This window comes from Aristolochia californica, unplaced genomic scaffold (assembly GCF_029961685.1).
Source record: "Aristolochia californica isolate CCGP_79_NKW_82.1479 unplaced genomic scaffold, dmAriCali1.0.hap1 SCAF_14, whole genome shotgun sequence".
NCBI lineage: Eukaryota > Viridiplantae > Streptophyta > Magnoliopsida > Piperales > Aristolochiaceae > Aristolochia > Aristolochia californica.
Window position 1 is genome coordinate 5,876,161 of NW_027181815.1, and position 27,719 is coordinate 5,903,879.

A 27,719-nucleotide genomic window follows, 5' to 3' on the forward strand; every position below is an offset into this window, starting at 1 on the left:
GCACCAGTAGCTAAGATCAATACAATTCGTATTCTTATATCTATAGCAGCAAATCGAGACTGGCCTCTGCAACAATTTGACGTTAAAAATGCCTTCCTCAATGGAGACTTAGAAGAAGAAGTCTACATGGAACTACCACCAGGTGTAAAAAGTGGTTCTTTGTCTCAAGGTAAAGTTTGTAAATTGAAGAAGTCATTGTATGGGCTGAAACAGTCACCTAGAGCATGGTTTGGGAGATTCTCGACTACAATGAAGGAGTTTGGTTATAAACAAAGTAATTCAGATCATACTTTGTTTATAAAACAAAGAAGGAAAGGTAACAGCATTAATTGTATATGTTGATGATATGGTCGTGACAGGAGATGACCCAGGTGAAATGCAAGCTTTATAGGAGTATCTAGCTACTAAATTTGAAATGAAGGATCTCGGACAACTTAAATATTTTTTGGGGATTGAAGTTGCAAGATCGAAACATGGAGTCTTCCTTTCACAGCGAAAATATGTGTTGGATCTTCTAGCTGAAACCGGAATGCTTGACTGTAAACCAATAGAGACGCCGATGGAAATGCATCATAAACTCGGAATTCTTCCAGATCAAATTCCAGCAGACAAAGGGCGTTATCAGCGATTAGTTGGAAGATTAATCTACCTATCCCACACAAGGCCCGATGTAGCATATGCAGTAAGCGTTGTGACCCAGTTCATGCATGCACCAAGTGAAGAACATATGGAAGCAGTCTATCGGATCTTGAGATACTTAAAGAGTGCTCCAGGAAAAGGTTTGTTATTCTCAAAAAATGGTATCTCTAGTATTGAAGGGTATACAGACTCTGATTGGGCAGGTGATCAGACAACCAGAAGATCCACGTCGGGTTACTTTACTTTTGTGGAAGGGAATCTTGTCACTTGGAGAAGCAAAAAACAGAAGGTAGTATCAAGATCAAGTGTTGAAGCTGAATTTCGAGGTATGGCTCATGGTGTATGCGAGTTGTTATGGATACGGAATATACTGAGAGACCTAGGGATTGAATACGACAAACCTATGAATCTTCACTGTGATAACAAGGCAGCTATCGCAATTGCACAAAATCCAGTTCAATATGATCGCACTAAACATGTTGAAGTTGATCGTCATTTCATCAAAGAGAACCTCGATGCAAAGATTATACAATTCCTCTTCATTCAATCTGCGAGTCAGATGGCGGATATGCTCACGAAGGCAGTATCAAGGAAAGCATTTCATGGTATAATTGACAAGTTGGGTTTGAATGATATCTATGCACCAACTTGAGGGGGAGTGTTGAAATGTATAGCTGTATAGCGTGATCGGAGGAAACTTGTAATGTATTATAAATACCTCCTAAACGGAGAAGAATAAACTAATCGGAAAACCATTCGTTAAATCTCTGTTATTATTTTCGGTTATCTGTTTCACAATTTGAAATGAAAGGGATGCTTGGTGAGCAAATCAAAGCAATTGTTTTCTTGGTTACTTTTCACCAATTGTTGCTTTAAAGGGGAATGACACTGGTTATTTTATCCTCACTGATGCATTATGTAATTACTTGAGTTATAGTGAAATTGGAGTGCTCCCGTGGAGTAGGCACATTACTTAACCACGTCAAACTTGCATTCCACTTTTTCGCTACAAGGCTGAAAATAGTGGTTAACTTGTTATCTTAGTATTAATAAAATACTGGACTGGTCCCAAGACCCCATCAGTAGCCTATCAAGTTTCCAAAGGCAAAGCATCAATGATCTATGATTTGTTTAAGCAACATTACAAGCCCCTAAGTCAAATTGGGTGAACGCTTTTTGATTAAAAAACAGCCGGCATTAACCTTAGTGGAGAGGAGACATTATGATTAGAGAACAGTCGTGCTTCTTAATCATCGGCAGTTTAAGAAGGTATTATGTACCCTTGTTCACATCAACTGCTCCCACTACAGCAATTGCTCTAATCTCATCATGCGTTACTGTGGTTGGCGACTTGGAGAGAGCACTCGGGTAAGTTGAGGTTATTTATAAGCTCACTTCGTTATTAAAGAGGAGAGCACTCGAGTAAGTTGAGGTTATTTATAAGCTCACTTCGTTATTAAAGAGGAGAGCACTCGGGTAAGTTGAGGTTATTTATAAGTTCCTTCAACCGCATAGGATTTTCCATCTTGTCTCTTTCACTTTTCATTGTCTCTTTCACTTTTCATTGCATAGATTTCCAGTTTTTAATATGGTAGCCATGTTCAAAGTTCAAAACTGCAAGGGGAAAATCGCTCTCTTTTCTGGGTGTTTACGTTTGAAGGGCAAGAGGTGGGAGGCCCCGTGAATGATCCCTATCGAAAGGCATGCAGATGGGCATCGACTGCCCACGGGGTTCTCTTCTCACTCTTTTTCTTTCCCGGCTGTAGGGTTGTTCCGACTGCTATCACCGTTAGCAGACGAAGAAACGTCAATTTATCTTTTACAAGTTTAAATTATTCTTCAATAAAAATTATTAATAAAAAGTTTAATAAACGATACTAACTATACACAATGTTTTTACATGCGAAAATATTTAGTGAATATAATAACAATGGCAAAAAATGTAATAATCAAGAAAAAAACAAAAGAGGGAAGAGTGATGATGGGTATATGTGGTTAGGGTAGGGCCAGGTGCAAAAGCGGAAAGAAGGCATGGAACCCCTTCAAAGCGGAGAGTTTGTTACACGCCTCACATGATCCTCCCAATCTACACTTCCCCTCTTTTCAAAGATGGCGACAACTCTCTCCGTCGGTCCTCCTCTTTGTCCTCTCTTTCCCCGTTTTGCCCCTCATCTTTTCCCTTTTTTAAATTTCCGATTATGACCTCCCTATTTTCTATTACTACGTTGCACTTCGTATCTTAGTCGATTTGATGGTTGATTTATTAAAAAATTGAGTTATGGGCAGCGGATTTCCATGTTTCTGTCATTTTCCGACTTGCCCTTTTACGAAAACGACAAAAGTCTTCACTGAAATGTTTGTCTTCTAGTGCGGATCATTTTTATAAAACATACAAGGGCATATCGGTCACCTAAAAATATTATACAGATAGAGAGACCTTTTTAAAAAGTCAATTCATAAATAGATATATATGTCCAGGACTTTCATGCAACCACCTTCTTCATCTTCGCCTCCACCTCCACCGTCCCTCTCTCTTCTCTGCTTCGGTTTCTCCTTGCATGAGGTCTCTATTGAGCTGCTCCTCTTGCGACTGAGAAGATGCCGGAGCCGCTAACCCACGAAGAATTGGCGGAACTTGATACGGTCATCCGCACGTACCATACGTTCGAGCCGGCGCCGCACACGTGTACTTCCCTGATCACGCAGAAGATCGACGCACCCGTCGACGCCGTCTGGCCCCTCGTCCGGAGCTTCGAGAATCCGCAGAGGTACAAGCACTTCATCAAGAGCAGCTCCATGAGAGGGGATGGAGGGGTGGGCTCCATCAGGGACGTCACGGTTATATCCGGCCTGCCGGCCTCGACCAGCACCGAGAGGCTCGAGATGTTGGACGATGAGAACCATATACTGAGCTTCAGCGTCGTTGGGGGCGAGCACCGGCTCAAGAATTACAGGTCGGTCACCTCGGTTAATGAGTTCTGGAAGGCAGACGGCAAGGTTTATACGGTCGTTCTGGAGTCCTATATTGTTGATATACCGGATGGAAACACCGGGGAGGATACGAAGATGTTCGTCGACACTGTTGTCAAGTTGAATTTGCAGAAGCTGGCGGTTGTGGCTGTGGCCTCTTTACAAGGGAATAACGGACATGCTGGATGAGGATGGCGGCGAGAGTGCGACTGATCGTCATGGGTTTGTGTTATTTTTCTCTTTCTGTAATTTACTGGTCAGTTCTTGAGGAGAAAATGAAGAAGAGACAAAGAGTACTTTCAAGTTGGGTGATTTTATTTATTCGAATATTGGTGGGTGGATGGGTGGGTTTTTGCTGTAATTGTTATTGGAAATGATCAAAATTATTGTTGAGAGAACGGCCATCTCGTCCGCAGAGTGATTCTCACCGCAGTTTTCCTCTCACTTGATCTATGTATGAACTTTTACTATCTTTACGTTTTGTTCTTTGTTTTAATTGATCTTTCTTCTGCCTTTTCCCACTTCGATCCCCATCGATAATATCGAGTTGCAGAAGAAAAAAAAGCCGAAACCCACATTCATTCTGTCAATGCTGATGCAAGTACTGACTTCAGATGATGATTCCTTTCCAGTTCCAACTTCTCCATCAATTACCTTACATACGCGGCTGCATACCCTGCCGATTTCAGTTATAATCTCTACTCTTCCGATGACTGCAGGCACTTTCAAATTTCATCGGTCTGTCCTCATCTTCCTCCGAAAACACACACACAAAAAAAAAAACTATCTGATTTCGTTCCTTGCATGTTTCCTGGGAAAAGGCACCGAAAGAAAGAACAAAAAAGTGAGGGAGAAAGTGGAAGGAACTGGAGCTTTTTCTTGAAGGCGGTGAACAGTAGGTAAGCAATTTCGGCGGTTTGCTGTAAAGGCCGCAATGTCAACCCTAATCTCGTTTGTGGTGACATGGCGGAACCTTACGAGACATGTGAGTAGCTTTACGAGACATGTGATAGGGAACTGAAAGCAGGGGAGACAATTATAAAGCCCATCTCAGCCGCTTCGATTTGGCCAACAGATCAGAAGAGGTCAGGCTCCTCTACTGGAATTCACCAAATAACGTAAGGAACTTTATGTGTTCCCCATGCAGGCTATCGTATATTTAAAGAGCCGGAAGCTATCATTGAAGATCGATTCGTACCGACATGAGCCTTAAATGGAAGGCTAAGAGGCATTTGAAAGAGAGAGAAGAGGATAGTGTGTCACACAGAGATGACGCAACCTGTCCAAGGAAGAGTTATTTTAGGACCTATTCATGTCCAACAAAAAAGTGGCTAGCTAATCAAAATTAGTCCAAGTCACATATATAGTTCAACCGTTACTAAACCTAATATCACACATATATACAATTACTACAAACCAGTCTCTTCTGCATGAATAAAAATCGTTACTTACACTTTGCCATACCTAAAGACAACTGTGCTTACAGTTGCAATTAGATGAGATAACAGATTTCTGCAAACAAGTGCAGGACGAGTGCATCCTGGTATGTTTAGAAAATACACCACTTCAGTCCATTTGAAACCTATGATTCTTGCTGAATCCGGGGTGCCTGTGAGGACCAATATTTCCTTCTTCCTTCCCATCAGTTTTGTTCATCTCCATGTACATTTCTTCTATCATTGGCTTCCACAGTCGGACCCGTGCGTTGATGAACCAATTTGAGACCTGATCAATTGGGTTATGTGAGGGATAAGAAAATTGAACATAAAATATAGACAAGAGTTGTATGTGCTCATTTCAGTGTTGGCCAATATGTCCTGCTTAACACTCCATGGTTTTAAACTGCAGGAAACAAAACTTAACATCCTATTGTGCCAAAAACCGAGACCACATTCCCGCAAAGGAGTTTTCCAACAAACGTGCACTGGCAAAATACAAGTACCTGGTTCCGAGTCAGCCCACTTCTGAGGGCAAGTAAATGCTTTTCTGCATCTTTTGGGTACCTGAAAGTTAGATATCTGTTGATATTACATCCTGCTAGTTAAATCTTCACTAAAACAACAAGAATTCAAAAGCTTATTTCACACTAATCCAAGTAAGCAACTCACGGATGGAGGAAATTCTGAAACATCCATTGTCGTAAAACAGCGACAGACTTCTCTGGGAGCCCTCTCTGTGGTCGCCATGACAGTGGATCACTTCTTCTCATATGCTGCAACATCAACTGCTTTTGCAAAGAAGATTCTAAAGACTTATGGCTTTCTTGCATGCTTTCACTGTCAAGGCAGTTTCCCATGATGAGAATTTGATGGGATATTCGGTCCCTAAGTTTTCTATAGAGACTCGAGACTGTGTAAAGGGCCAAATGAGTGTGAATCTGGGGATCCAGCTTTGTTGCAACATGGAATTCAGATACAACTCCCTGAATTTGGTCGACACATTGGTTGTACCTTCGGTCAACCTGATTATAAAAGTTAAACCCAGAATAAAAAAAAAAACGAAACAGAGAAAAACCAAGGAGGATCTGAGAAAATGAACAAAATTGAAGATCTTTTGAGCAGACAAAAAGGATTCAAATTACCACTTGGAGCATAGCTAACAGTTCTGCTTTCTGGGTTTCAAGTCCTTGCTTTCGCAATCCGTGCTTCATCTGGCCTTGATATTGGATTTCGCCAGGAGAGAAGTGACACTTATTGGAGACTGATATTGAATCGCCCATTTCTATTTCATTTTGATCCATGTCCTTTAGATTCTCTAGTGCATAGCAGGCAATCTTGACTAGTATATCCTGAGCTACATGGAGATACTTTGATCCCAGTGGCACCTGCAAGAACCAAGCTAGCTGTCTATATGGCCCACAACCCATCAGGAGATCCTTACAATTGGATGAGGCTTGCTCAAATCTTAGCCCATTGTTACTCAAACCAGGCCAACCAGTGCAAGACCCTACTTGTGAATCACCATATTCAGCATATCCGTTAGCTTTTGAAGCAACATGAGTTACACCAGAGCAACTTATTTCTGAGCATTGATCTGACACTGCAATGGAAGGGCGAGAAGAGGCAAGACTGAGGGAAAGCTCATTACAAGGGAGACGGTAACCGAATGTATGATTTGTGCTGACATGGTATGATGGGCCCACGGAGCTGTTAGTGGCCTTGACTGGAACCTCTTGATGATCCAATAATTGATGGTAATCCCATCGATAACTAAGTTGGCCATTCATTCCCATATCTTTTTTGGATGCTAAAAAATCTATGTTGGATTTCGATGCATTAGAACTATCGTAAGAAATGAAAGTTCTCAGATTTGACAATGGTATCACAGATGTCTCAGAGGCAGTGACTGCATATGCAGTTTCTTGGATACCGGTCCTCGGAGAGAGAAGGGTTGCAAGAGAAGTAGCTGACACAGAAGTGCCAACAAATTCCTCAGGAAACTGGTTGTCTCCAATAGCACTGGTGCTCAAAGTGTCTCTTCTGATATGGCTGTCAATGTGATTTGAAGGAAATGTTGAAAGTAAAGGATATCCAGATATTATCTGAGTTTGAGAGTTAAGATCAAGCTCACTGGGTTGAACAAGTGGATCCGGATATATCTGTTCAGAGGTTGCATCTATAAACATTGAATTTCGATCTGAAATAGGTAATGATGAGTTAAATATACCATTCTTCATTGCCATCAATGATGCTTTACATATAAATTGGAAACCACTGAGAAATGAATAGAACAATAATATAGAGTCAGAGACAATTGTGAACTCTGAAGACAGATTTTAACCCAAACTGTATTTGATCTTTTCTGATGGAAGGTTCTCAGTATTCTAAACCTTGGAATTTTCACTACATCAAGCCCAGTGATAAGGAAGCAGAAGCTGCCCAAGTGTTAAACATTGGTGCTTTGTTCCAGACAAATCTGCAAGCAATCTTTGTAAGTGAACCCCTCTCAACAGCATGAAGCATATTCCACAAACAATAGAATCCCTTTGAACTTCTTAAGCAAAACTTTTTTGAAATGTTAACCTGGGAAAGTAGATGTAATGTTAAAAGAAAGGTAGATAACATATGCCGATTTCAGCACTGCACCATAACTTCATCTTTGACAAAAAAAAAAAAACGAATGTCCTATTAACTCACATTTAAGTGTAAGAGAAGAATCCAAACATCATATATGGGAGAAGGTAAAAGAGTACTGCACAATATGAGAACGGTTTATCTTTCCATGTCAATATCAGCTTTTCAAGTCAACAAGGCAATTTTCCCATTCAGTAACATCATAACTAGCGGCAATGATGCAGAATGCAGTCACAAGCTACCTATCATTTCTCTTGTATAGAAGGAATAAAAGTCTAGAGATGGCTGTGTTTGTGGATGCTGCAGCCCAAAAGTTTCTCAAAACCTGGAGGAGGATCAAATTGATTGGCAACTACATAATATTAGTGCAATGACCTAGACTGCACAAAAGTTCCATATCTGTTGACTCCTATAGTAAATGTGATTCGGCAGAGAACTTTCCACTCAGTTCACCTTTCTCTGTAGTTTTGGTCTGATGAATTAGCAAATAAACGCCAACACATACATTTGACATGGGGTAAAAATATTCAAACCCCTATGTAGATGTAGAACAAAACACCATTGAGGTATCCTGATCCGAATCTCATGTTCTGAAAAACATTCTGACTCTGTTACATTTTTTTATTCTGTTTCTTTTGTCTGTTCTTAGCCAGCAGTTCACTAGTCCAAGTGCTTTATTTCTTTTTTCATAGTAAGAGAGTATCAGCTGACAATCCAAGCCTAACACTACTCAACAACTGCCACACAGGAGGATAAGATGCCTTACATCATGTTCTCAGTTTGATTTAAAACTCAGTAAGTATGAAGCTCCAGTATAGTATGTCACTGAGCAGATTATCAATGTGAAGGTAAAGAAAAGGAACCAAACGAACTCTGTCCAGTCTCAACAATGGCATGAGACAGTCGTGTTCTTGGTTCAAGAATCTGCATGAAACTTCAGTGAACAGAAGAAAAGTTTGCAAAGAGCTGGCAACAATGGGATAACAATATGCCACAACCAAAAGTCCTACTCCATTCCACACGCTGTTTGACCAAAGATTTCTAATTCGAAGTTGAAGCACATTACTAAGTGATTTGAAATATACAAACACGTCTTGGACCCTTAAGGTGGTCAGGTACAACTAAAGCAGAAAAATTTCTGTTACCACAAACTTAGTGCAGTCTGCTTCAGTCTAGTAACGCCAAAGAATCGCTCAAGTTTACGCAAAACAGAAGAAAAAAAGGGAGAGAGAGAGAGAGGACCTACCTTCTGTCCGAAGACGGTGAATCCCCTGTTCTGAAACAAACCGCCAATGATGAGGCAAATTCTTTCTTGCGACCTGACTCATAACCAGGGTCATAGAGGTAAGAGTTCATCAACATTCATAGGCTTTTGCACAGGCGTCTAGAACTAAATAGTCAAAAGACATTAAACCTAACCCACGAAAACAAAAAAAAAAAAAAAATTGATCACTGAAAGTGGCAACCTTTTCAGAAGTTAGAACTAAAGGGATGGGTCCGGAACCCATCATAAACCACTCTTTTCTCCTATTATGTCAAAAGCGCATGACACAAACCTGTTGCTAAAGAGACTGATTCAGTCCAAGAACTGAGAAGCCCAAGGAGTAAGACTCAATACCAAATCAACAGAACAGAGAACGTGAAGCAAAACCGGAAGCTCTCATGCTTTGTCTATTTACCTTGTGTGGCAGAACTCCAGAACCGAATGAAGACAGTTGCAAATGAGAAAAACAATTAGCAGTTCGGAGGAAAGAAGCAACGACTCGTGTTCCGGGACAGAAAAAAAGGATAGGGAAGGAAGACTTAGCCACACGAGAGGAAAAAACCAAAGACATGTAGAAAGAGAAGGAAAGGGAGAGCATTACTGTTGGTACAGTGACACTCATTTCTGCTGCAGGCTTTAGGGGGCCCATCAGTCTCTCGTCTCCTCTGATTTCCCTCGTCTTCCTCATCCTCCTCTGCTTCTCTCTCTGCAATCATCACTCTCAAAATATCTGATTTCTCTGTTCAAATCCCTGTTCCCAGCAGAGCTATTTTCAGCCGGCTGCAGAGAAACGACGCTACTTTCATTAGCTTCTTAGGCCGCTGTTTTCCTTTTCCTCTTCCCCTTGTTTTCTTTTTATTGGCAAAAAACAAATATTAAAAAAAAAAAAAAGTGAATCAAGGACACCGGTGGCGTCAGCAGTTCAAGTCGCAAAGACTTCCGAGGAAATTTTAGTGGGAGATAGATCTCTGACAATTTTAAAATGGGGCTGCCGCAGGCTCTTCTCTTTTCCCTTTGCAGAACCCAATCGCGTACGGTCTCAATGATGATAGCTTCCCCCCTTTGTACTTCTCGTTAAAAGCTTTCGATATTTAATTTCTTCCATTCATGGGTGATTAGTAACTGATGCGCAATTGCGTACCACCTGAAGTTGATTACGTCGTTGAACAAAAAAAACGAGAGAAAAAAAAAAAAAAAACAGGGGAATCGTCAACTCGTCGTGACTTAGCAATTTAGTGCGGCACAATTGATCTGGGGACGGGAGGTCGTATGCTTACTGTTACTACTGAGGTTAGCGGGTCCTTGAGATGTTCTCTTTGCAATGGAAGAAGAGAGGTAGAAGAATCAAGGTATGGGGGGGCCTGTCCGGATTGTAGCCATTAAAGTGGACGGGCAGTTTCTGCGAGAGACTGCCATTACCCGTCTGTCCGCATTGAAAACAAATGAACCAGTGGCGCCTGCAGGACATGACTTTTCATTCGAAAACAGGGCCACCCTCACCAAATGCCCATAGGGGTCCGCTTGTGCAACCGACCCAGCTTTTCTCGGCAAGTCATGAGTGGCTGTGAATCGACTTTGGCGGAAACGAGGTACATCTCCTTCTCTAACCCCACAACTTGGGTAAATTTAGCTGGTGATTCGGGTCCTGCTTCAAGTCCCAGTCTGAGAAATCAGAACTCAAAAGTGTGTATTTGTGGAGGCGACGACAAACTGGGGTTTAATGCCCTGAAATATTTGGAAGGGCGACGAGCAGGAATTAAGGCTGCTCGATTCATTAGTTGAAGTTGAAGAAGACACGAAGCTATCCTCTCTTGTCGTATGGAAAGCGCCAAATGCTGGGATACTCGGAAGTGAAGCTCCTGGAGACTAAAAAACAGAAAAAGAAGGATCCAAAGGAAAAAGGCCAAATAAAGTCCAGGATCAGTAGGCCATACCCCCAAGAACAGGTTTTATCATCTGCGTAAAACTGGGCTCCTTAAAAATTAGAAAGAATGATTGACTTAAAAAAATTCAGGCACAAATCCTGTATAGGTTTATTTGGGAGATGCAGCATGAGAAAATCATCAGGGCAAAACCCAAAACCATAAATTGAAAAGACAAAATAGCTTTTTGAAACGGGTTATTAAGCTGCTTCCTCATAAATCTACCAATTCAATACAAGTCTGCTCATGTCATGTCATGTCATGTTGAGCAGCCCACTGAGCCACTTTGTAATAGCCAGACGACCTTCTTCATGTGACCTCGCTATGAATGTTTAATGCGCGGCCTATTTGGTACATCATACCAAAAGGACCGACCTTGAAAAGCTAGCTCGCTGCGTCAGTAGCAGTTCTCTTGTTAGATTGGTCCACATACTTTATGTGGAGGCACCCATGCCTATTTCTTCTCCTCTCGTGACGGAACTCTCAACCATGACTTCATTGCATCATACACAGTGAACCCTATTCCTACTGATGGAACTACCTGCGTTAAAAGACAGCTTCTTTACCTTTAAAGAATAAATATAAAATGGAAACAGAAAGATGTATACCTTCAAGTAATTAATGCTGAGCCCAGAAAACAGTTGCTTCCAACCTTGCCTCTGAACAATTAGAATGAGGCTCTCCTTCGTTCCCAGTGCTTTACCTCCATCAATAGATGATGCCAGTGCTTGAACCTGAACATAGTGTGCCTTAAAATTCTTACTCGTTCTGTCTCAAAATTTTCTTCCTAGTTCTATCATTAAACCTCATCAAAATTATTACCTGCATTTGCCTCCTCACAACATCAAGTGGGTAAGTCAATGTTTGACCCAATAAACCGGCCACAGAACCAGAAATGAGGTTAACAGTAATATCTTTCTTGTGTTCTTCGGGTACAGAACTTTTCATCTTCTCGTAGAAATAGAATTTTAGACCAGAATATGGGAAAATCCCATATAGTGATGGTGCTGAGACATAACCCATGTGTGTTAATGATCTCAATAAAATAAATGAGACAAGAAATACCTCTTTGAGAATATGAAAACATAAATCTGGTACGCACCTGCACCCCGATAGAGGCCCTTTATACCACTTTGTTTATAGATTTTGGAAAGACAATCAGCAATTTCTCTATAAACAGGCTCTGGGTAGGGCTGTCTTATTGTATTCACTTTTGATTGTTCAACCACCTGTGATACAATTTATGGAAGAACATAAAGCAGTAGGATTCACAACTCCACCATCTTTTATCTCACTTTGAGGAAACTCAATGCCAGGCAAAGAACAGGGAAAAAACAAATGAGAAGCTTGTATTAAAAAAATTGTTCACCTGATAAGCTAATCTGGTACGAACTAAATCAAGAGGATAAGTGAACAGAACCGCAGTTCCTCCTGCAATTGATCCAGCCACAAGATCAAGCACAGGACCTCTTCTAATGTCAGGAAAAGTTGATATAATCCACCGACGGTTTTGCTCATAAGCCATATAATGCAAAGCTGCATAAGGGACAATCCGAGCAACACCAGCTCCATTTCCTCTGAGAAGAAAGAATAACAAAACTTGCTAATATATTTGAAAAGTAACTGGCAGAAGGTGATTTAGAGGGAAATAGGAGAGTTCTTTTCCTACTTGTAGAACCCCAATAAACCTTCTGTCTGTACAATCTTTTTGAAAGATCCCAACAACCCTACACTCTGAAACTCTGCTCTTCTTGTCTGCAAAACAGTAACTGAAGAAAACAGTACTTATCTTATTGATACCATCAATTCAAACCCCCTGACATTATCAGAACATATAACTGATAATAACCATGAAGACCTATAAAACAAAACCACCTCTGCTCTATGATATCGTCGAATCTCTCCCAATTTCAAACAGAACTATGGATCATATTTAATATAATATTAAGAGATTAAAGGAAATGCAGAAAGGGGCAATTCCCATCAAGTAAAATTCTGAGGCTAAAAAATAGTATCAGAAGGCAGTAGAGAGAAGAAAAATGAGACAATGGTTACTGTATTGGATGGCTGAGATAGAACAACCTGAGGCCAATGGACCACGGTCATTTGTTTTTCAGTAACTTTTTAGGAATTGACAGGAAATTTCTACCTTCGAAACGTTTCTTCAGATAGTTCTAGCACTTCTACAGAAAAATGAGCTAAGAAAACTTATCCCGTAAACGATCAGACCACTCATCCAGATTTGATAAAATTCCCAGACTCAAGATCACTTCGACTTCAAGATAATTCAAATCCAGTGAAGGATTTGCTACTCAAAGAACCCAGCCTAATGCCCAATTCCTTACAAATCCAAAGGTAGCACCGAAACCATACTGTCATTTTACCTAAAACATTACACTACAACGTAAACCCAAGGAATAGAAGAAAGTCCTTCCAAGGATGATACAGTGCTCCCCTAATTATCAATATAAAAAGAAAAGCCGCATTTTCCTCTGCGGGTCCCAAGTTAAACACCAAATCCAGCAAACAGAAAAGCCCTTCACGTAAAAATATCAAACTGATCATCAACTAATACACACACTTCCCTCCAACAACACTATCCGTCATTCGGTTCCAAATCATTACCCCAAGAATCCACCTTAAACAAACTACAAGCCGAAACTAAAAATATCACGATGTGATATCATCAAAATTCACAACCTCGTCCAAGAATAAAATAAGAAATTCACATAAACCAAAAAAAACTTATAATTTGAATAGATAAGACACCGAAAAGATACTTCTGTCTCAGAAAATTTCCCAAGGACTTACTTGAAACAAGATCTTGACGCGCTCCAGCGGCGCGACAACTGTTTTCGCCATGCCACCTGCGACACCTCCAGCAACAAGTTCCTTCGCAAAGACTGGCATCGACTGTACAATCCCATCGGACACAATTAACTGTTTTTCATCTCTTCTTTCCGCCATAAAAAAACTCGAAAAGAAGAGACCATAGAAGAAAAATGCATGAAAGAGAAGGTCGTTAAAGAGGTAAAAGAAATGGCAATGAACAAGTGAGAAGCGCTTCGTTTATTCTTTCAACGAGTTTGATTGGAAGAAAAGAAATTCGGTGGTCTCCCGCAAGTTAAACAAATTCCAAGATACTCTAATTTATAGAACGAAAGCAGATGCTTTGGCCGTTTCCACAAGAAGGGTTAAGGTTCAAAGCAATTCTGTGGTCCCGAATGGGAGCCACTGGTTTTTGGCTGCAGAAGCAGACGGAGAGGACAAGGAAAAAATCACTAGCAAGAGTCAATTTTCTTGTGGTGAAGAATATTTGCAACCCAAAGTGTTGAAGGTGAAGACCAAAATTTGTTTTGTTTGCAAGTTGAAGAACAACTTCAGTTCGAAGGAGAGTATTAAATAACATATATAGAAGAGTATTATATGATATTTATGGTAAAGAATCTCATCAAGGAAGAATCAACATGGCAAAGTTTAACTAAAGTCTCACGGGAAGGAGTCTCACTAAGGAGGTCTTTTAGTATTATTAGTCTTCTACTTATGTTATAGTTACTTACTTTTGGTGTATCTAGGACATGGATAGTTTAATATACTTTGATTCTAAGTATTTCCAATATTATAAATAGAAAACCATTGAACTCAATTTAATACAATTAATGAATTATTTTCTCTTACCATTTTAACATGGGACACTTGTGCAAAATTATATTCAAGCCTTAAGAGGTTTTGTGATGTTTTTCAGACCATGTGTGCTACCAAACAAGGAAACAATGTCAATGAATACTTGCAAAATTTGGGGTTTTTTCTTACAAGAATGGAAGCTCATTCAATAATATTCCACTAATATAGGAGTCTTCGAAAGGCAGTGGGAAGAGCTAGTTGGTGTTATTTGTTTGGCCAACTTGAAGTTGTATCTCAATGTGGCAAAGTCTCAGATTTTTTTGCTCCTCAACCAAACCTTCTTTTGATGACATATATGTTGCCATGTAACATATTCCAATAAGAGTAACATCAAAGGTACATGATATTTCATATATCGAGACTTTAACATGTTTTCTCTAAGGAAGAGGTGATACAACTAATGAAATGGGTTGAGGCCGTGGTGAACCTGGTGGTCATAGTGATGGTGGCAGAGGCTGAGGTATGACCAATTCCCAAAAAAATCATAGTTGGTCTTATTATGGTATGACCAAACCAGACACTATAAATCATGTCACAATTGTTTCTAAACCAAAAGACTCAAAAACCAGCCATCCTACTAGCATAAGAGCTTTGACCTAAGAGGACTTTGAAATCTTTCAAAAGCTCAAAAGTATGTGATTACCACTTCTATTGTTACTATTGCCATTGCAGATTTGTCTTCTTCTCATGTGATTGTTGTTCTCTTGGGTTATTGGTTCAAGTGTCTTTGAACGTCTCACAGGGAAGATTGCTAATTTACGGTTTTGTCCTCTTGCTCAACAAACTAGTTTGTATCTATTGTTGATGGTTCACAAACAAAAGTCCACAAAATGACTCTTCCTCTCCATTTCCATCTCTATGTCTTTCTAGTGTTCTTTTTGTGCCTCATTCCTATTAAGTCTCTTAGTTAGTTAAAACACTAAGTCACTTGGCTATTTTATAATTTTTTCAATACATAGTTTTTCAAGACAACCAAAACAAATAGGTGATGTGGAGGTCATGAACGAAGAAGTATTTATTATTTTAGCAATGGTGCAATTTCAATATTGGTACCTAGGGGTGGCTTCGAACCGAGCCGGTTCGCGAGCCGGCTCCGTTCGGCTCGGTTCGACTCGTCATTTATCGAGCTCGAGCACCGAAATCGGCTCGTTTACCTTAACGAGCCGAGCTCGACCGAAGTTAGGTTCGGTTTGTCGGCTCGCGAGCCGGCTCGAAATGAGTCGGATCGGTATGAATCGGTCTGGATTGCGAGCGAGCAGGGGAGCGGGAGCGGGAGCGAGAGCGAGGGGGGGAAAATTTTTTCCTCCCCCCTCGTCACCGTCGTCCCCTCCCATCGGTTGTTGTCGCCGCCTCTACCGCCGTCGTAACTTTTCGTCGGCGTCTATACCGCCGTTGCAGCTGCTCGCCGGCCGCCTCTGTGGTCGTCCGTTCGATTTTTTCCTCTCCTCGTCGTCGCCTCTGTTTTCGTCGTCGCCGCTTCCGTCGCCGCCGACTCCGTCGTGGCCGTCATCCCCGACGATAGGTCCTCGCCGGCGCCGTAACCCCCTTCCCTCCGCGTCGTCTCGGCGGAAAACCAGAACAAGGGAGAAATAATCTCCCCCTTCCTTGCGAGATCATAAAATAAAAAAATAAAAAAACTTTTTCCTCTGGAAAAAATTAAAAATAAATTTTATAGAAATAATTTTCTATAAACTATTAGTGTCTCATGTTTTTTTAAACATTTTTCTAATTGAAATTTTTTATTAAAAATCATATAATTTTCTAAGTAAGATTTTTCGTACCAAAATGGGGTAGAAAACTGTATAGAAAATTTTTGAATAAGTATTTAACAGTTGATGCTGTAATACTTTTAGCATGAAGCAATTTTCATTGCAATTTTGTGTTTGATATTTTATTTAATTAAAAATTTATCGATAAGTATAATAATATATTAGATTGATTATTAATTTTTATTTATTTCCCTATAAGAGACCATAAAAGGTCCATTTAACTTTCCTAAGAAAATTTTAAAATATTTCCTATAATTTTCTAATAAGTCACTAATAGTAATAAGATTTTATTTAAAGGTTTTTTTGGGAATATGTATCATAGGAAAAATATTTTTAGTTTTTCCTAGAATATAAATTTTTATCTAGGGGCACTAAGGAGGCCATAATAAATTATGGCCAAATTCAAAAATTACTAAACAAGCTAGACAACAATTGGAGTAAAAAATATTAATATTGGTGCATTTTAATCCATTATTGAAATTCAATCCTGAACCTCCCCTATCATTATATTTTTTAAAAATGTATGCATAATTTTATATATAATTTATTCAAAGCCACCCCTACGTGTGAGATCATAAACAAGGAAAAAAAACTCTTTGTCCCTTCCTCATGGCTCTTAAATAAATTGAAAAGATATTTTAGTAGAAATACGTTTCTAGAGACTATTAGTGGTTTTTTCAAATGTTGAAAAGACATTTTTAATAGAAATATAGGGACCATTAGTGCCTCATATTTTTTCAAAATATTTTTCTAATTATAAATTCTTTTTAAAAAATCATATAATTTTCCAAGTAAGATTTTCTTGCCAAGATGGGTTAGAAAACCATATAGAAAAATTTTGAATAAGTATTTGACAGTTGATGATATAATACTTTGAGCATGAGGCAATTTTCATAGCAATTTTGTGTTTGATATTTTATGTGATTAAAAATTTATTGATAAGTATAATAATATATTAGATTAATTATTAATTATTATTTATTTCCTTAGAAAAGGCAATAAGAGGTCTATTTAACTTTTCTAAGAAAAATTTAAAATATTTCTTGTAATTTTCTAGTAAGTCTGTAATAGTAATAGGATTTTATTTAAAGGATTTATAGTTTTTTTTGGGTGATTGTAAATTTATAGTGATACTTTATTTAATTTTGTTGTGTATGATTATTGTATGGAGTTTATTTATAATGTTATGCAGTGTATGGAGTGTTTAGATTATTATTTTATGGAGTGTATAAACAATTTCATGAAGTGTTTATGGAATGTATAGACAATTTTATGGAGTGTTTATGGAGTGTTTATGCAGGTATTATGTATATTGATTATGCCCAATTTTAAGTAGAGGTCATGCCGAATTTTATACAAGTATCATATATATAGATTTTGCTCAATTATAAGTAGAGATTATGCCCAATCTTATACACATATTATCTATAAGTTATGCCCAATTTTATGTAGAGGTCATGCCCAATTTTATGTAAAATGTATGCATAATTTTATATACATTTTATTCGATATATATTTTTTGAAAAATTTTAAATGTATGTTGAGGCTCGAGCTCGGCTCGAACTCGATAACAATTTTAGGCTCGAGACAAGGCTCGGCTCGAAGCTCGACTCGAAATATTTAAATCAAGCTCGACTCGAACATAAGCAGGTTTGGGCTCGGCTCGGCTCGATGCCACCCCTATTGGTACCTACAAATAAGCAAGCCCTCCAATGGTACAATAAGCTCATCCATCATTCCTTGCCCATCTTACAATCTTTAGTTCCTTCTTTAAAGTTGATTACTAGCTTGTGAATTTTATTAGTTAAATATCATAGAAGTAATTTCCATTCTCATTCATAGAGATTTAAGTCTAGTCCTTTTGCTTTAATAGACTTCATTGTATGGTTACTTAGTTTATTTACTTTGTTATATTTGTGGATGATTGTACTTGTATGACTTGGGTTGAAAGACTAATCTAACATGTTTGAAAATTTTACATCCATTTGTACCATGGTTGAAACACAATTTTTAAAAAAAGGTACATATCCTTTGTTTTTATAGTGCCAAAGAATATTTATCATCTCCATTCTAAATATTGTAAAAAATAATGCATTATTTACCAAACTTCACATGCATATACACCTTAATAAAATAGTTTGATTAGATAGAAAAAGGATACTTCTTAGAAATTGCTCACATACTTCATCAGTTTTACTAGCCATATGTTATCCTCATTGCATGTTATCTCATTAATTATACATATTCAAGTGTACCTGGTGAGACATTTCCATTTTCAACATTGTTTCCTAATTCTCACTGCTTCACTTCCTCCCAAGGTGTGCAAATGTGTTTGCTTTGTACACAACTTATCTTATACCAAAAGTAAACTTGATCCCAAAGCTTTGAAGTGCCTTTATTTTAGCTACTCCCAGAATAAGAAAGGATATGTGTGTTATCATTTGTCATTACACAAAACCTTTGTTTTAGCTAATGTTACTTTCTTTGAAAATCAACTATTCTAGTCTATGCTATTACTTTCTCTTTTGGATTTTCTTCTTTTATATGTATGCCTACACTTATTGTGCCACTGAGCACCTATTGTTTTTTGGTCCACAATGTTGTGATAGAACTATTTTCCTTTGAAAACATTCTCTTTCTTGTGTTCACCAATAGTCCTCTACTATTCATCTTATCTCTGGTTTTGTATCAACTCATAGATTGTTCTTTATTAAGGAATAACCCCACATGGATTAGTGAGATCAAAGATCTTAAGTTTATTAGTTGGGGAAGAGGTTTCCTAAGGTGGCTAGTCATTTTGGGATAGGTCTTGGACCTAATTTAATATGGTATCAAAGCATCAAATTTATGATCCCCACGTCAAAAGAATGCTCTAAGAAGTTATGATCAAAGCCACTCTTTGTAAAGCAAAATTGAAGTTTGTGAGATAAGTTTTTATTCTTGTGATTATTACTTCATGCTCTTGGTATTCAGACATTTAGAACATGGTATCAGAGCAAGTACTTATATGTGGGCTTCCACCCAAATTATCTACGTGCCTACACGTGAGGACCTCTAGCCAAATTATCCACATGCCTACACGTGAGGGAGAGTGTTAAGGAATAGTCCCATATAGATTAGTAAGATCAAATATCTTGAGTTTATTAGTTGGGAAAAATATTTTCTAAGGTGGCTAGTCATTTTGGGATAGACCTTGGACCCAATTTAAAAACCCTGAATTGTTGTACTCTTTTGGTATCTCTCTCATATTTTGGTATAGTTGCTTATCTCAAAGCCACACTAATAAGAAAAGGATATACCTCATCCTATTTCATTGATTCAGTATAAAGAAACATTCACTCCCATCTAAACTTAATTTGGTATGTGTTCTCATCTCATTAGCTTGCAACTTTAATTGGTCCTTACAACAACTGTATATTAAGAATGCATTTCTTAATGGCGACCTTCAAGAGGAGATCTATATGTCTCAACCACCCGAGTTTGTGGTTGTAAGGGAGAAAATATGTATGCTTAGGAAATCTATTTATAGACTCAAGCAATCTCCACATGTTTATTGTGATAAATTCAGTAAAGTAGTAACTAGATTTTGACTAAATTGGAATGAAATGAATAATTCAATTTTTTTTAAACATATTAATCAAGGAGTATTTAATGATGAAATAATATTGATAGACAATGATAGAAGAAGAATCCAAGAAAAGAATGAAGCACTAAGCCAAGTTTTTCAAACAGAGGACTTTGGTCTCCTCAAATATTTCCTTGTAGTCGCAAGCACAACATTGTTGTATCACAAAGGAAATATGTGTTGGACTTATTGGAGGAAACTAACATGCTTGGATGTTGACCCCTTGACAGTCATATGGATTTGAATACTAAAATATGATATGGGTTAGGTAACAAAGTACATGAGGAAAATTTTAATGACTTGTTGGTCAACTAATATATCTGACAGGTCAGATATATCTTTTGTTGTAGTTGTTATCAGTCAGTTTATACATCAACTTCAATTTTCCCATTGGCAAGCACTAGAAAAAGATACTTAGATATCTCAAAAAAAATGCTTGACAAGGAATACTATAATAAAATCATGGATATATTTAGAAGGTTTGCAGATGCAAACTGGGATAGATTTCCTAAGGATAGAAAGTCCACTTTAGGATATTGTACTACTATTAGAGGCAATCTTGTTACTTGGTGTAGGAAGAAACAAATAGTGAGGGCAAGATTGAATACAAAGGTAGAATATCGTGTTATGGCTCATGTAGTGAGTAAGATATTGTGGTTGGGATCACTTTCAATAGAATTTTGGCTTTCTATGCAAAGCCCTATGTAGCTACATGATAACCAGGTTGGCATACATATTGTAAATAATCAAGTCTTCCAGTGAGAGGAATAAGCATCTTGAGATTGATTGCTACTTTGACGAAGAAAAATTATTAGATGGAATCTTTAACATGTATTATATTCTATCAAATAATCAACTTACAGACATATTTATAATAGCGGTCATAACAAATTTATTTAGAGCTTGTTTCCAGTTGAGTGTTTTCAGTATTTATACACTACTTTGCAGGGGATGTTAAAGAATACGTAATCATGTAACCAAAATATCTTATTATCTCTTTACTTTATGAGTATTGTATTACCTTAGAAGTAAAGGTATTATTGACATCATGTATATTTTTTCATAATATAAATAATAAATGAGGGTTGCTTTTGATTTTGGAGATCCTCCTCCAAGGCTTTCTCTCCAACTTACCCCATCTCTTTCCTTCTCTTCTCTCTTTCTTGCTTACTACTACTCTTCTTTCACTTCTCTCTTTTTCACATTATTCTTTCTTTTCTCTTCTTCAATGAGGTCAACACAATATGATTGAAGGTCTTAGAATCCAACATGATCTAATTAATCGAGCGTGTCAAAATAGTTTAAAAGCAAATGCTCAAGGACATATAAGCTAACACTCAATGAACACACAACATTTATAATAGTTTACAATACTTTTAGCATATTACTACCCGCACAACCAAAGTGTTTGCATGTCAAAGTTAATTCACTATTTTCAACTTGTCAAACAACACTTATAGGAAATTAGCTCATAGGCAAATTATAATATTGCCTACCTTGAGAATTATGCCACTCAATTGATAACACCAATTAATTTACAACATTTCAGCCTCACATATGAAATCAACATCAATTCGATTTTCAACCTAGATCCTCAAAGGGATTTTTTAGTAACCAATTAGTCTGTCCTACCTAGACTCATTCAAAGATTTGAAACAACTCACTAGGCACACCTAACTCACTAGGCACACCTACCTAGACCCAATAAGAGATTTTCAACACCGCATACCTTCATAATAACTTAGGGCTCACAACAACAAATAAGGTTTAATAACCTTTCCTTTTTTGCTACACAAGCCTCTTTCAATCAAATAATCCTTAATGACTTGATTTTTAAAAAACAAGCTCAATTAAATCTAAGATTGGTTTTTCAAATCTAGGGAAAATTTATAAAATAGATTAATTGAATAAATGATTTCAAAGTATAGCCCACGAGTAATAATCTAAACTTTAACAAATAATCACAAAGTGCTATGGTACTAGTTTAGTTTACTTGATCAAATATAATCAATAGATTGCAAAATAAATACTTGGATCTTTTAAAACTCTGACTTCAAATTCTAATAGTTATACAAAAACTCCTACAAAATTGAATGCTAGAGTGAATACTACAATTCTAAAGTACAAGATCAATTTTTAGTACATAAAGATTTTAAAGTTGAAGATGAAATATACTTAGCGCTCAATAAAGAAAATTTTCAAGTTTGACTTCTTTTTAAGCCTTGGAGGAGACACAAATTCCCAATAAGGATTTTGAAGCTAATAATACACACACCACTTCAGTATCTACTAAATCAATGGATTGTCTTCGGCCTACAACAATGTTGGTTGGTTAAATTAATGGGGTACAACTAGGAGATTCTATCATAAAGGGACCAATCATTGATGCTTTGTCAAGGAGAATCTTTTGCCCTGGTTATGTGGGCTGGAGCTTGATATCCAAAGCATATCAGGGTTGCTTATGATTAAGCCACTGAATTTTTGAATATCATTAATAGAGTGTGCCAACACCTCGACAAGTTTCCACATATTCATAGCGAGAGGGAATTTTTTGGCGCTAGGGACGCATCTTTGTTCCCAAGTATGCTCCATTACGACAATCCATTCTGAATAATTTTCATAATGCAATTACAATTCTTCCTTGGCATACAGAGTCTCCTTCCTCTAACTTGAGACACGGGCAAGAAATCACCCCAACCTGAAAAACAGCATTCAAGAAACAGCGAAACAAAGCCTGAAATTGATTTCTGTGATATATCTAAGAGAATGAGAAGGTGAAACCCAAGCATATGCTAGGCCATAGCACGACGACGACAATGACTAGAGGTAAGCTACGGTAAGACACGACGAGAGCAGCGGCTTGAAACCACAAAATCATATAGTGGTTAGCGAGGAAGCGGAAGAGCATGGCAAAGAGCTTGTTGTCCATATTGGAGCTGGCTGAGCTTTGCAGTCAAGAGGGATCACTTCAGTAGCGGAGCAGCCTTCCTTGAAGACGGTGATCGTATTTATGACGTGGAGGAGACCTCTTTCAAACTCGTCGCCACTGCTCCATTCGTAGACTACCGCCTTGAGAAGCAGAGAATTTCTGCAAATGAGATCCCACAGAGGAAAATCCTTCCTTGGCAGCACAAAGTCTTCTTCTTGTAATCTGAGAGACGGACAGAAATCCCCGGCTCCGTCTCCGATATAAATGAAACGTTTCTTTCCCTTCGCACAGACGGAAGATTGGATTTGTTCAATCACCATACCCTGAATTATGCAGAACAAACACTAAGAATTTATCGAGTGAGAATATAAGAAGGCCATTGGGAAACACTGACCTTGCACATATTAGGGGGGCAGAGGTTACAGCCGTGAGAGGCAGATGTGAAATCATGGTAAGGAAAGATCCTGAGCTTTCCGTCCTCGTCAAAACGACTTGGATTTGTATTGATTTCAGAAAAGTAATCAAATAGCCCGTGGTGTTTGAGGATTGTCTCAATGAAAAACTTATTTGCATCGCTCACTATCCTCAAGTCACCCCTGAAATCTCGACAGGCAGTTGATACCAAACAAATCAGTTCATTTCAGCTTAAATAACAAAATTTTGTAAGTCTTAGAAAGAAAAAAAAAAAGAGAGTTACAGAGTTACCCTAGTTCATAAGATGACTTTATTGCCGTGATGACTTGTGGATGCAGTGGGGCCCTTTTCAAGCAGTCTGCAATATCTTCAACAGTTTTTCCTTGAAAATGCAGCTCCGTCATCATCCTATCCTGAAGAGATCACGCAGAAGTAACTATGACTATCACCAAGAAAATGCGTAGACGGAACCAAACAGAAACCCACGAATTGCTGATAAGAATCCTTCCCGTAAAGAAAGGAAAGGATGATTACAAACCAAAATTATAATACCATTAAAAGACAAAATTAGGCCGGCAAAAACCCAGAAACGAGGAAGCAGCAATTAAAATTTTAATTGTGAAGTAGTGCAAAACATAGATGAGAAGAACAGGGCTCCGTTCTCATCCTCATCGCAAGTATTTATGAAAGAAGGAAGCAATGAAGGAAGACTAAAAGACAGGGTGATCTACCATTAAAGAATTCCATGGCATGGTAAGAAGAAGATCATTGAACAACTGGGTGGCGCCCAACTCGTCCACCACCCAGTTGTCGCTATCACAGTCTATGATAGTCTTGTCGAAGTCGAAAACTACCACGATTCCAGTTGCAGCCATGGGGAAGGAATTCTTCTTGGCTAAAATCGCTTGGCAGTTTCTTTGAGGAAATGAGGAGTTGGTTGTGACTTCCGAAGCAGCAGAGCTATTTATAGACTTCGGAATGAAAAAAGATCGGGAGAAAGCAAAAAGCATGCAACGTGAAGGGTGGTAATGTCCAATCCATTAATGTGCGTACTTGAGTATTCCCAAGGCATCGATTCCGTTTCAAATTTCTTTTTATTATGAGAGTTTAAAATTGAAGAATAAGCGAACTCCTGACGAAGATAAAAAGAAAATCCAGAAGTGAGAATGTAAGAGATGTTTTAATGCTCTTTCTTTTCTTTTCTTTTCCTCTCACAATTTCCATAAAATGCTTATTCTGCTTAAGACAAAGCCTCTTATAAAAATTAGAAAAGATAGATGAAACCAGTTGGTACAAATGGCGGAAATGTTCTCGCAATATCGCAGTGACTTTACCCCAGTTTCAGCTTGTCCCACGAAAAGACGAAATTTAAGCCGTGAAGAATGGAAGCAGCCCGCCCAGTGAAGATAACGAGCAGAGACGAATTTTATAAAAAGGGATGTGAGCATGCTCGGAGAGAATAAAGGTTGTACTTGAAGATAAGTGGGGAAGACGAAGGAAGCTTTGGAATTTGAGGCAACTGACGAGCATAAAGTTTGAGATCACAGTACCGTGAGTGGGAGCCAATTCTCTGCATGTCAAGCAGCCTACTATACATGTTCTGTCTAATGAAAAGGGATTAGGATAGCCAGAGAGAAAAAAGAAGGAAAAAAAAAAAGAGCTTGCCTCTTTATGGGCTCTGTTACTAAAGAGGCCGCCTCTGTTACTGCAGGGAAAATTTCTTTCTGATATTGACCTAAAATTCCTAGCCTCATAAGTATATTTTGGCAAGATTTCTTTCCCGAAATAAGAATGAAAGTTTGAACCAGATTTATGAAAAACAAAAAGCCGTTACGTTATGTAGTTCAATATTTAATTGCATTCCTGATGGTCTTTATTGAATTTATTTCCATTTCAAAACAAGCCTTTCTCCTGTATCAATTTTCTGCTCCTATTTCCTTTTCTTCTATTCTCAGACGACAGCAAACCTAATATGTACTTTTGAGCGCTTGCCTCGTAGTCGGATTTACACATTATACAAGAGAAACTATGTATACAATCGGAGGCAACTCAGATCAAAGCTAATGAATATGATAAGGACGGAGAAAGATGGGAGCCGCTGGTTCAACAGCAAACCCGACTTGCTACATGCAGAGCAGGACGGGATTAACCTATCTCGTCAGGGAGAGGAGTGATGATGGAGGAAGGCAGGCGATACCGCAGGAAGTCTCATTTTCCTTCTTATCTCTCTTGAAAACAAAACCTTCAGCGGTAGTTTTCATCTCTCTCAACTCCCGTACATTGCACGGGTTCCAACTGCATCATGATGTTTTGATTTAGTTGTTTTTGCATAAATCAGAATCAACATACTATTTATTTACTCTCTCCACTTTTTTTAATGATAAATGTTCTACATGCTTTTTTAATCATAGCATATGTTTATTAAAACATTCTATAATTTGATAGTTTTGATTATTTTTTACATTTTTTTTATATTTTTTGTGATTTTGATTTCTATTTTCTACAGTCTTTCTCCCTTTTCATTATGTTTTTTTGCTTTTGCTTTTGCTTTACTTTTTTTTAACATAATAATTAAATAAAATTATCTTATAAAAAATAAATCAATCAGAGTAATTTTATATAATAAAATACCTTTTTTATTTATATAAATTCATGATTTTAATATTAAATTTAATTTCTAATTTAAGAGTGAGAATTTAGATGTTACAAAAGTAACAACTTTATTAAGTATTTGGATATAAGTAAGTATTTATTTAATCATTTAATTTTTACATATCACATAACATAAATAAATAATTTTTTTTAAAAATTATTTATTAATTTAAAACAAATTAAATTTTATTTTAGTTTAGTCAACTAAAATTTAAATATATTAAAGTAATTTTGATAATAAAATATTTATGTTCATGGATCCCAACAGTCAAAACTCTGAGGCTTCAAATCATTCATTCCATTCTTGGCTAACTAATTTATTACAACCAGACTTAAAGCTATTAATGGGTGACACCGAGGGCCTGAGGGAGGGCTTCGTGTGCGGAGATTGGTACTGTTTCGAGTTTGCAGTCTGTTGAAAGCAATTGTGGAGAGTTCTTTTCTTCCAGGAGGATTCGGTTAATGAGTTGAAGTAGAATTCTCTCTTGATCTTCTCCGTAGCTCCACCCATGAACCTCCGCCTTGAGGAGACAGGGATTGCTAGTGATGAGATTCCAGAGGGGGAGATTCTTCCTTGGCATCACAAAGTCTCCTTCTCTGAGTTTTAGAGAAGGGCAGTAATCACCTTTTCCATCTCCCAAGTAGATAAGTCTTTTCTTCGTCTCCATAGAAGAAATAATCCGCTTCATTATTAGTCCCTGATTCACAAATTTAAACCATCGTCAGCCATGCAGCTTCTGGAAAGAGAAAAGTCCATAGAAGTAACTGGAAGGAAAATTTTCAAAAGTTACCCAAAAGTCGAGCATCTAGAAATTGCTGAAGATGCGATTAAAGAATGGAGGGATTAGAGAAAAAAAAGGGAGGTTTGCTGGACTAACTAATTACTTGCCTTGCACATATTAGGTGGACAGATATCACAACCATGAGAGGAGGCGGTGAAATCATGGAAAGGGAAAATCCTTAGTTTTCCATCCTCATCAACGAAACTTGGGTTGGTATTGATCTCTGAGAAGTAAGCAAAAAGCCCGTGGTGTTTGAGGATAGTTTCTATAAAGAAGAGGTTCGCGTCGCTTACTATCCTCAATTCACACCTGAAGATCGCACACAACTCGTCAGTAAACAGACTAGACGGAAAGATTGAAGAAAGGACAGGGGACGAAAGTATTTACCCAAGTGCATAGGCTGATTTAATGGCAGTGATGACTTGGGGATGCAGTGGAGCACTTTTCAAGCTCTCTGCTATATCTTCCATCGTCTTTCCCTGTGAATGAAGTTCCGTCATCATCCTATCCTGTCAAAGAAAAGCAGCATGGCGACAAGGAACAGATGTCAAGGCATAAAACAAAGCCCAAATCAATCAAATCTCCAACAAAATCAGGTTTCGAAAACAAGACGTCGTCCCGGAAGAGAACGTAAACATACGACTTTCCTCTTCCTCTGCAACGATGAAAAAGAAAGAACAAAAAATTTTAGCAGAGAACTAAGCGGCGTACCATGAGCGAATTCCAGGGCATGGTGGGAAGAAGTTGATTGAAGAGATCGGTGGCACCCAATGCGTCCACCACCCAGTTGTCGCTATCACAGTCTATGATAGTCTTGTCAAAGTCGAAAACCAAGACAATTCCGGCCATTGGAATCTGTTTTCCCGGTCACTGGACGAACAAAAAACAAACAAAACAAGAGGCAACGGAGAGAGAGAGAGAGAGAGAGAGTGCTTAATTCCTTAACCTTGCTTCAAGTCGCTTGCGGAGAGGAAGAATTAGGAAGGGAGGTATTTA

At 38.1% G+C, this 27,719-nt stretch overlaps 4 protein-coding genes and 1 pseudogene across 7 annotated transcripts; 1 reads left to right on the top strand and 4 right to left on the bottom strand.

The window, feature by feature from the left end:
• The first annotated feature begins 3,231 nt into the window (after positions 1–3,231).
• Positions 3,232–3,867, top strand: LOC137950771 (abscisic acid receptor PYL2-like). The gene has a single exon (XM_068797387.1). The coding sequence runs from the start codon at positions 3,238–3,240 to the stop codon at positions 3,796–3,798; it is 561 nt and encodes a 186-aa protein (XP_068653488.1). The 5' UTR covers positions 3,232–3,237; the 3' UTR covers positions 3,799–3,867.
• Positions 3,868–4,946: 1,079 nt separating this feature from the next.
• Positions 4,947–9,776, bottom strand: LOC137950382 (homeobox protein ATH1-like). Of its 3 annotated transcripts, none has more exons than XM_068796823.1 (6): positions 9,548–9,776; positions 8,929–9,001; positions 6,191–7,245; positions 5,718–6,070; positions 5,552–5,612; positions 4,947–5,334 (listed from the first exon to the last, which is right to left on the bottom strand). In XM_068796823.1, exons 1-6 carry the CDS (start codon positions 9,632–9,634, stop codon positions 5,176–5,178), a joined length of 1,788 nt encoding a protein of 595 aa, XP_068652924.1. In that variant the 5' UTR covers positions 9,635–9,776; the 3' UTR covers positions 4,947–5,175. The 3 variants fall into 3 exon arrangements, with proteins under 3 accessions (XP_068652924.1, XP_068652926.1, XP_068652925.1); XM_068796825.1 differs by having other exon boundaries at positions 6,191–7,631; XM_068796824.1 differs by lacking the exon at positions 9,548–9,776 and adding an exon at positions 9,149–9,283.
• Positions 9,777–11,060: 1,284 nt separating this feature from the next.
• On the bottom strand, positions 11,061–13,835 carry LOC137950763 (mitochondrial carrier protein CoAc2-like). 2 transcript variants are annotated; one of them, XM_068797377.1, is made up of 7 exons: positions 13,680–13,835; positions 12,538–12,623; positions 12,238–12,445; positions 11,971–12,097; positions 11,691–11,875; positions 11,477–11,602; positions 11,061–11,409 (listed from the first exon to the last, which is right to left on the bottom strand). In XM_068797377.1, the coding sequence occupies exons 1-7, from the start codon at positions 13,833–13,835 to the stop codon at positions 11,323–11,325; spliced, it is 975 nt and encodes a 324-aa protein (XP_068653478.1). In that variant the 3' UTR covers positions 11,061–11,322. The 2 variants fall into 2 exon arrangements, with proteins under 2 accessions (XP_068653478.1, XP_068653479.1); XM_068797378.1 differs by having other exon boundaries at positions 12,538–12,637; positions 13,680–13,742.
• An 8,996-nt stretch (positions 13,836–22,831) lies between these two features.
• LOC137950694 (inorganic pyrophosphatase 2-like) lies at positions 22,832–24,164 on the bottom strand (annotated as a pseudogene).
• A 2,118-nt stretch (positions 24,165–26,282) lies between these two features.
• On the bottom strand, positions 26,283–27,572 carry LOC137950609 (inorganic pyrophosphatase 1-like). Its single transcript, XM_068797173.1, has 4 exons — positions 27,435–27,572; positions 27,111–27,232; positions 26,831–27,032; positions 26,283–26,639 (listed from the first exon to the last, which is right to left on the bottom strand). Exons 1-4 carry the CDS (start codon positions 27,570–27,572, stop codon positions 26,283–26,285), a joined length of 819 nt encoding a protein of 272 aa, XP_068653274.1.
• Between the last annotated feature and the right edge of the window lie 147 nt (positions 27,573–27,719).

Bases quoted from the DNA above. Each gene is read 5' to 3' on its own strand.
- LOC137950771 (XM_068797387.1), top strand. From the start codon at position 3,238: ATGCCGGAGCCGCTAACCCACGAAGAATTGGCGGAACTTGATACGGTC.
- LOC137950382 (XM_068796823.1), bottom strand. From the start codon at position 9,634: ATGAGGAAGACGAGGGAAATCAGAGGAGACGAGAGACTGATGGGCCCC. The intron at 9,002-9,547 runs GTAATGCTCTCC...GTTATGAGTCAG, and splicing joins TGAGTGTCACTGTACCAACA to GTCGCAAGAAAGAATTTGCC. The intron at 7,246-8,928 runs GTAGGTCCTCTC...TACCTATTTCAG, and splicing joins TCACCGTCTTCGGACAGAAG to ATCGAAATTCAATGTTTATA.
- LOC137950763 (XM_068797377.1), bottom strand. From the start codon at position 13,835: ATGGCGGAAAGAAGAGATGAAAAACAGTTAATTGTGTCCGATGGGATT. The intron at 12,624-13,679 runs GTAAGTCCTTGG...ACTGTTTTGCAG, and splicing joins GCGTCAAGATCTTGTTTCAA to ACAAGAAGAGCAGAGTTTCA. The intron at 11,876-11,970 runs GTGCGTACCAGA...GTTATGTCTCAG, and splicing joins GGGCCTCTATCGGGGTGCAG to CACCATCACTATATGGGATT.
- LOC137950609 (XM_068797173.1), bottom strand. From the start codon at position 27,572: ATGGCCGGAATTGTCTTGGTTTTCGACTTTGACAAGACTATCATAGAC. The intron at 27,233-27,434 runs GTACGCCGCTTA...TTTCTTTGACAG, and splicing joins TGCCCTGGAATTCGCTCATG to GATAGGATGATGACGGAACT. The intron at 26,640-26,830 runs GCAAGTAATTAG...TTTGTGAATCAG, and splicing joins GTCCACCTAATATGTGCAAG to GGACTAATAATGAAGCGGAT.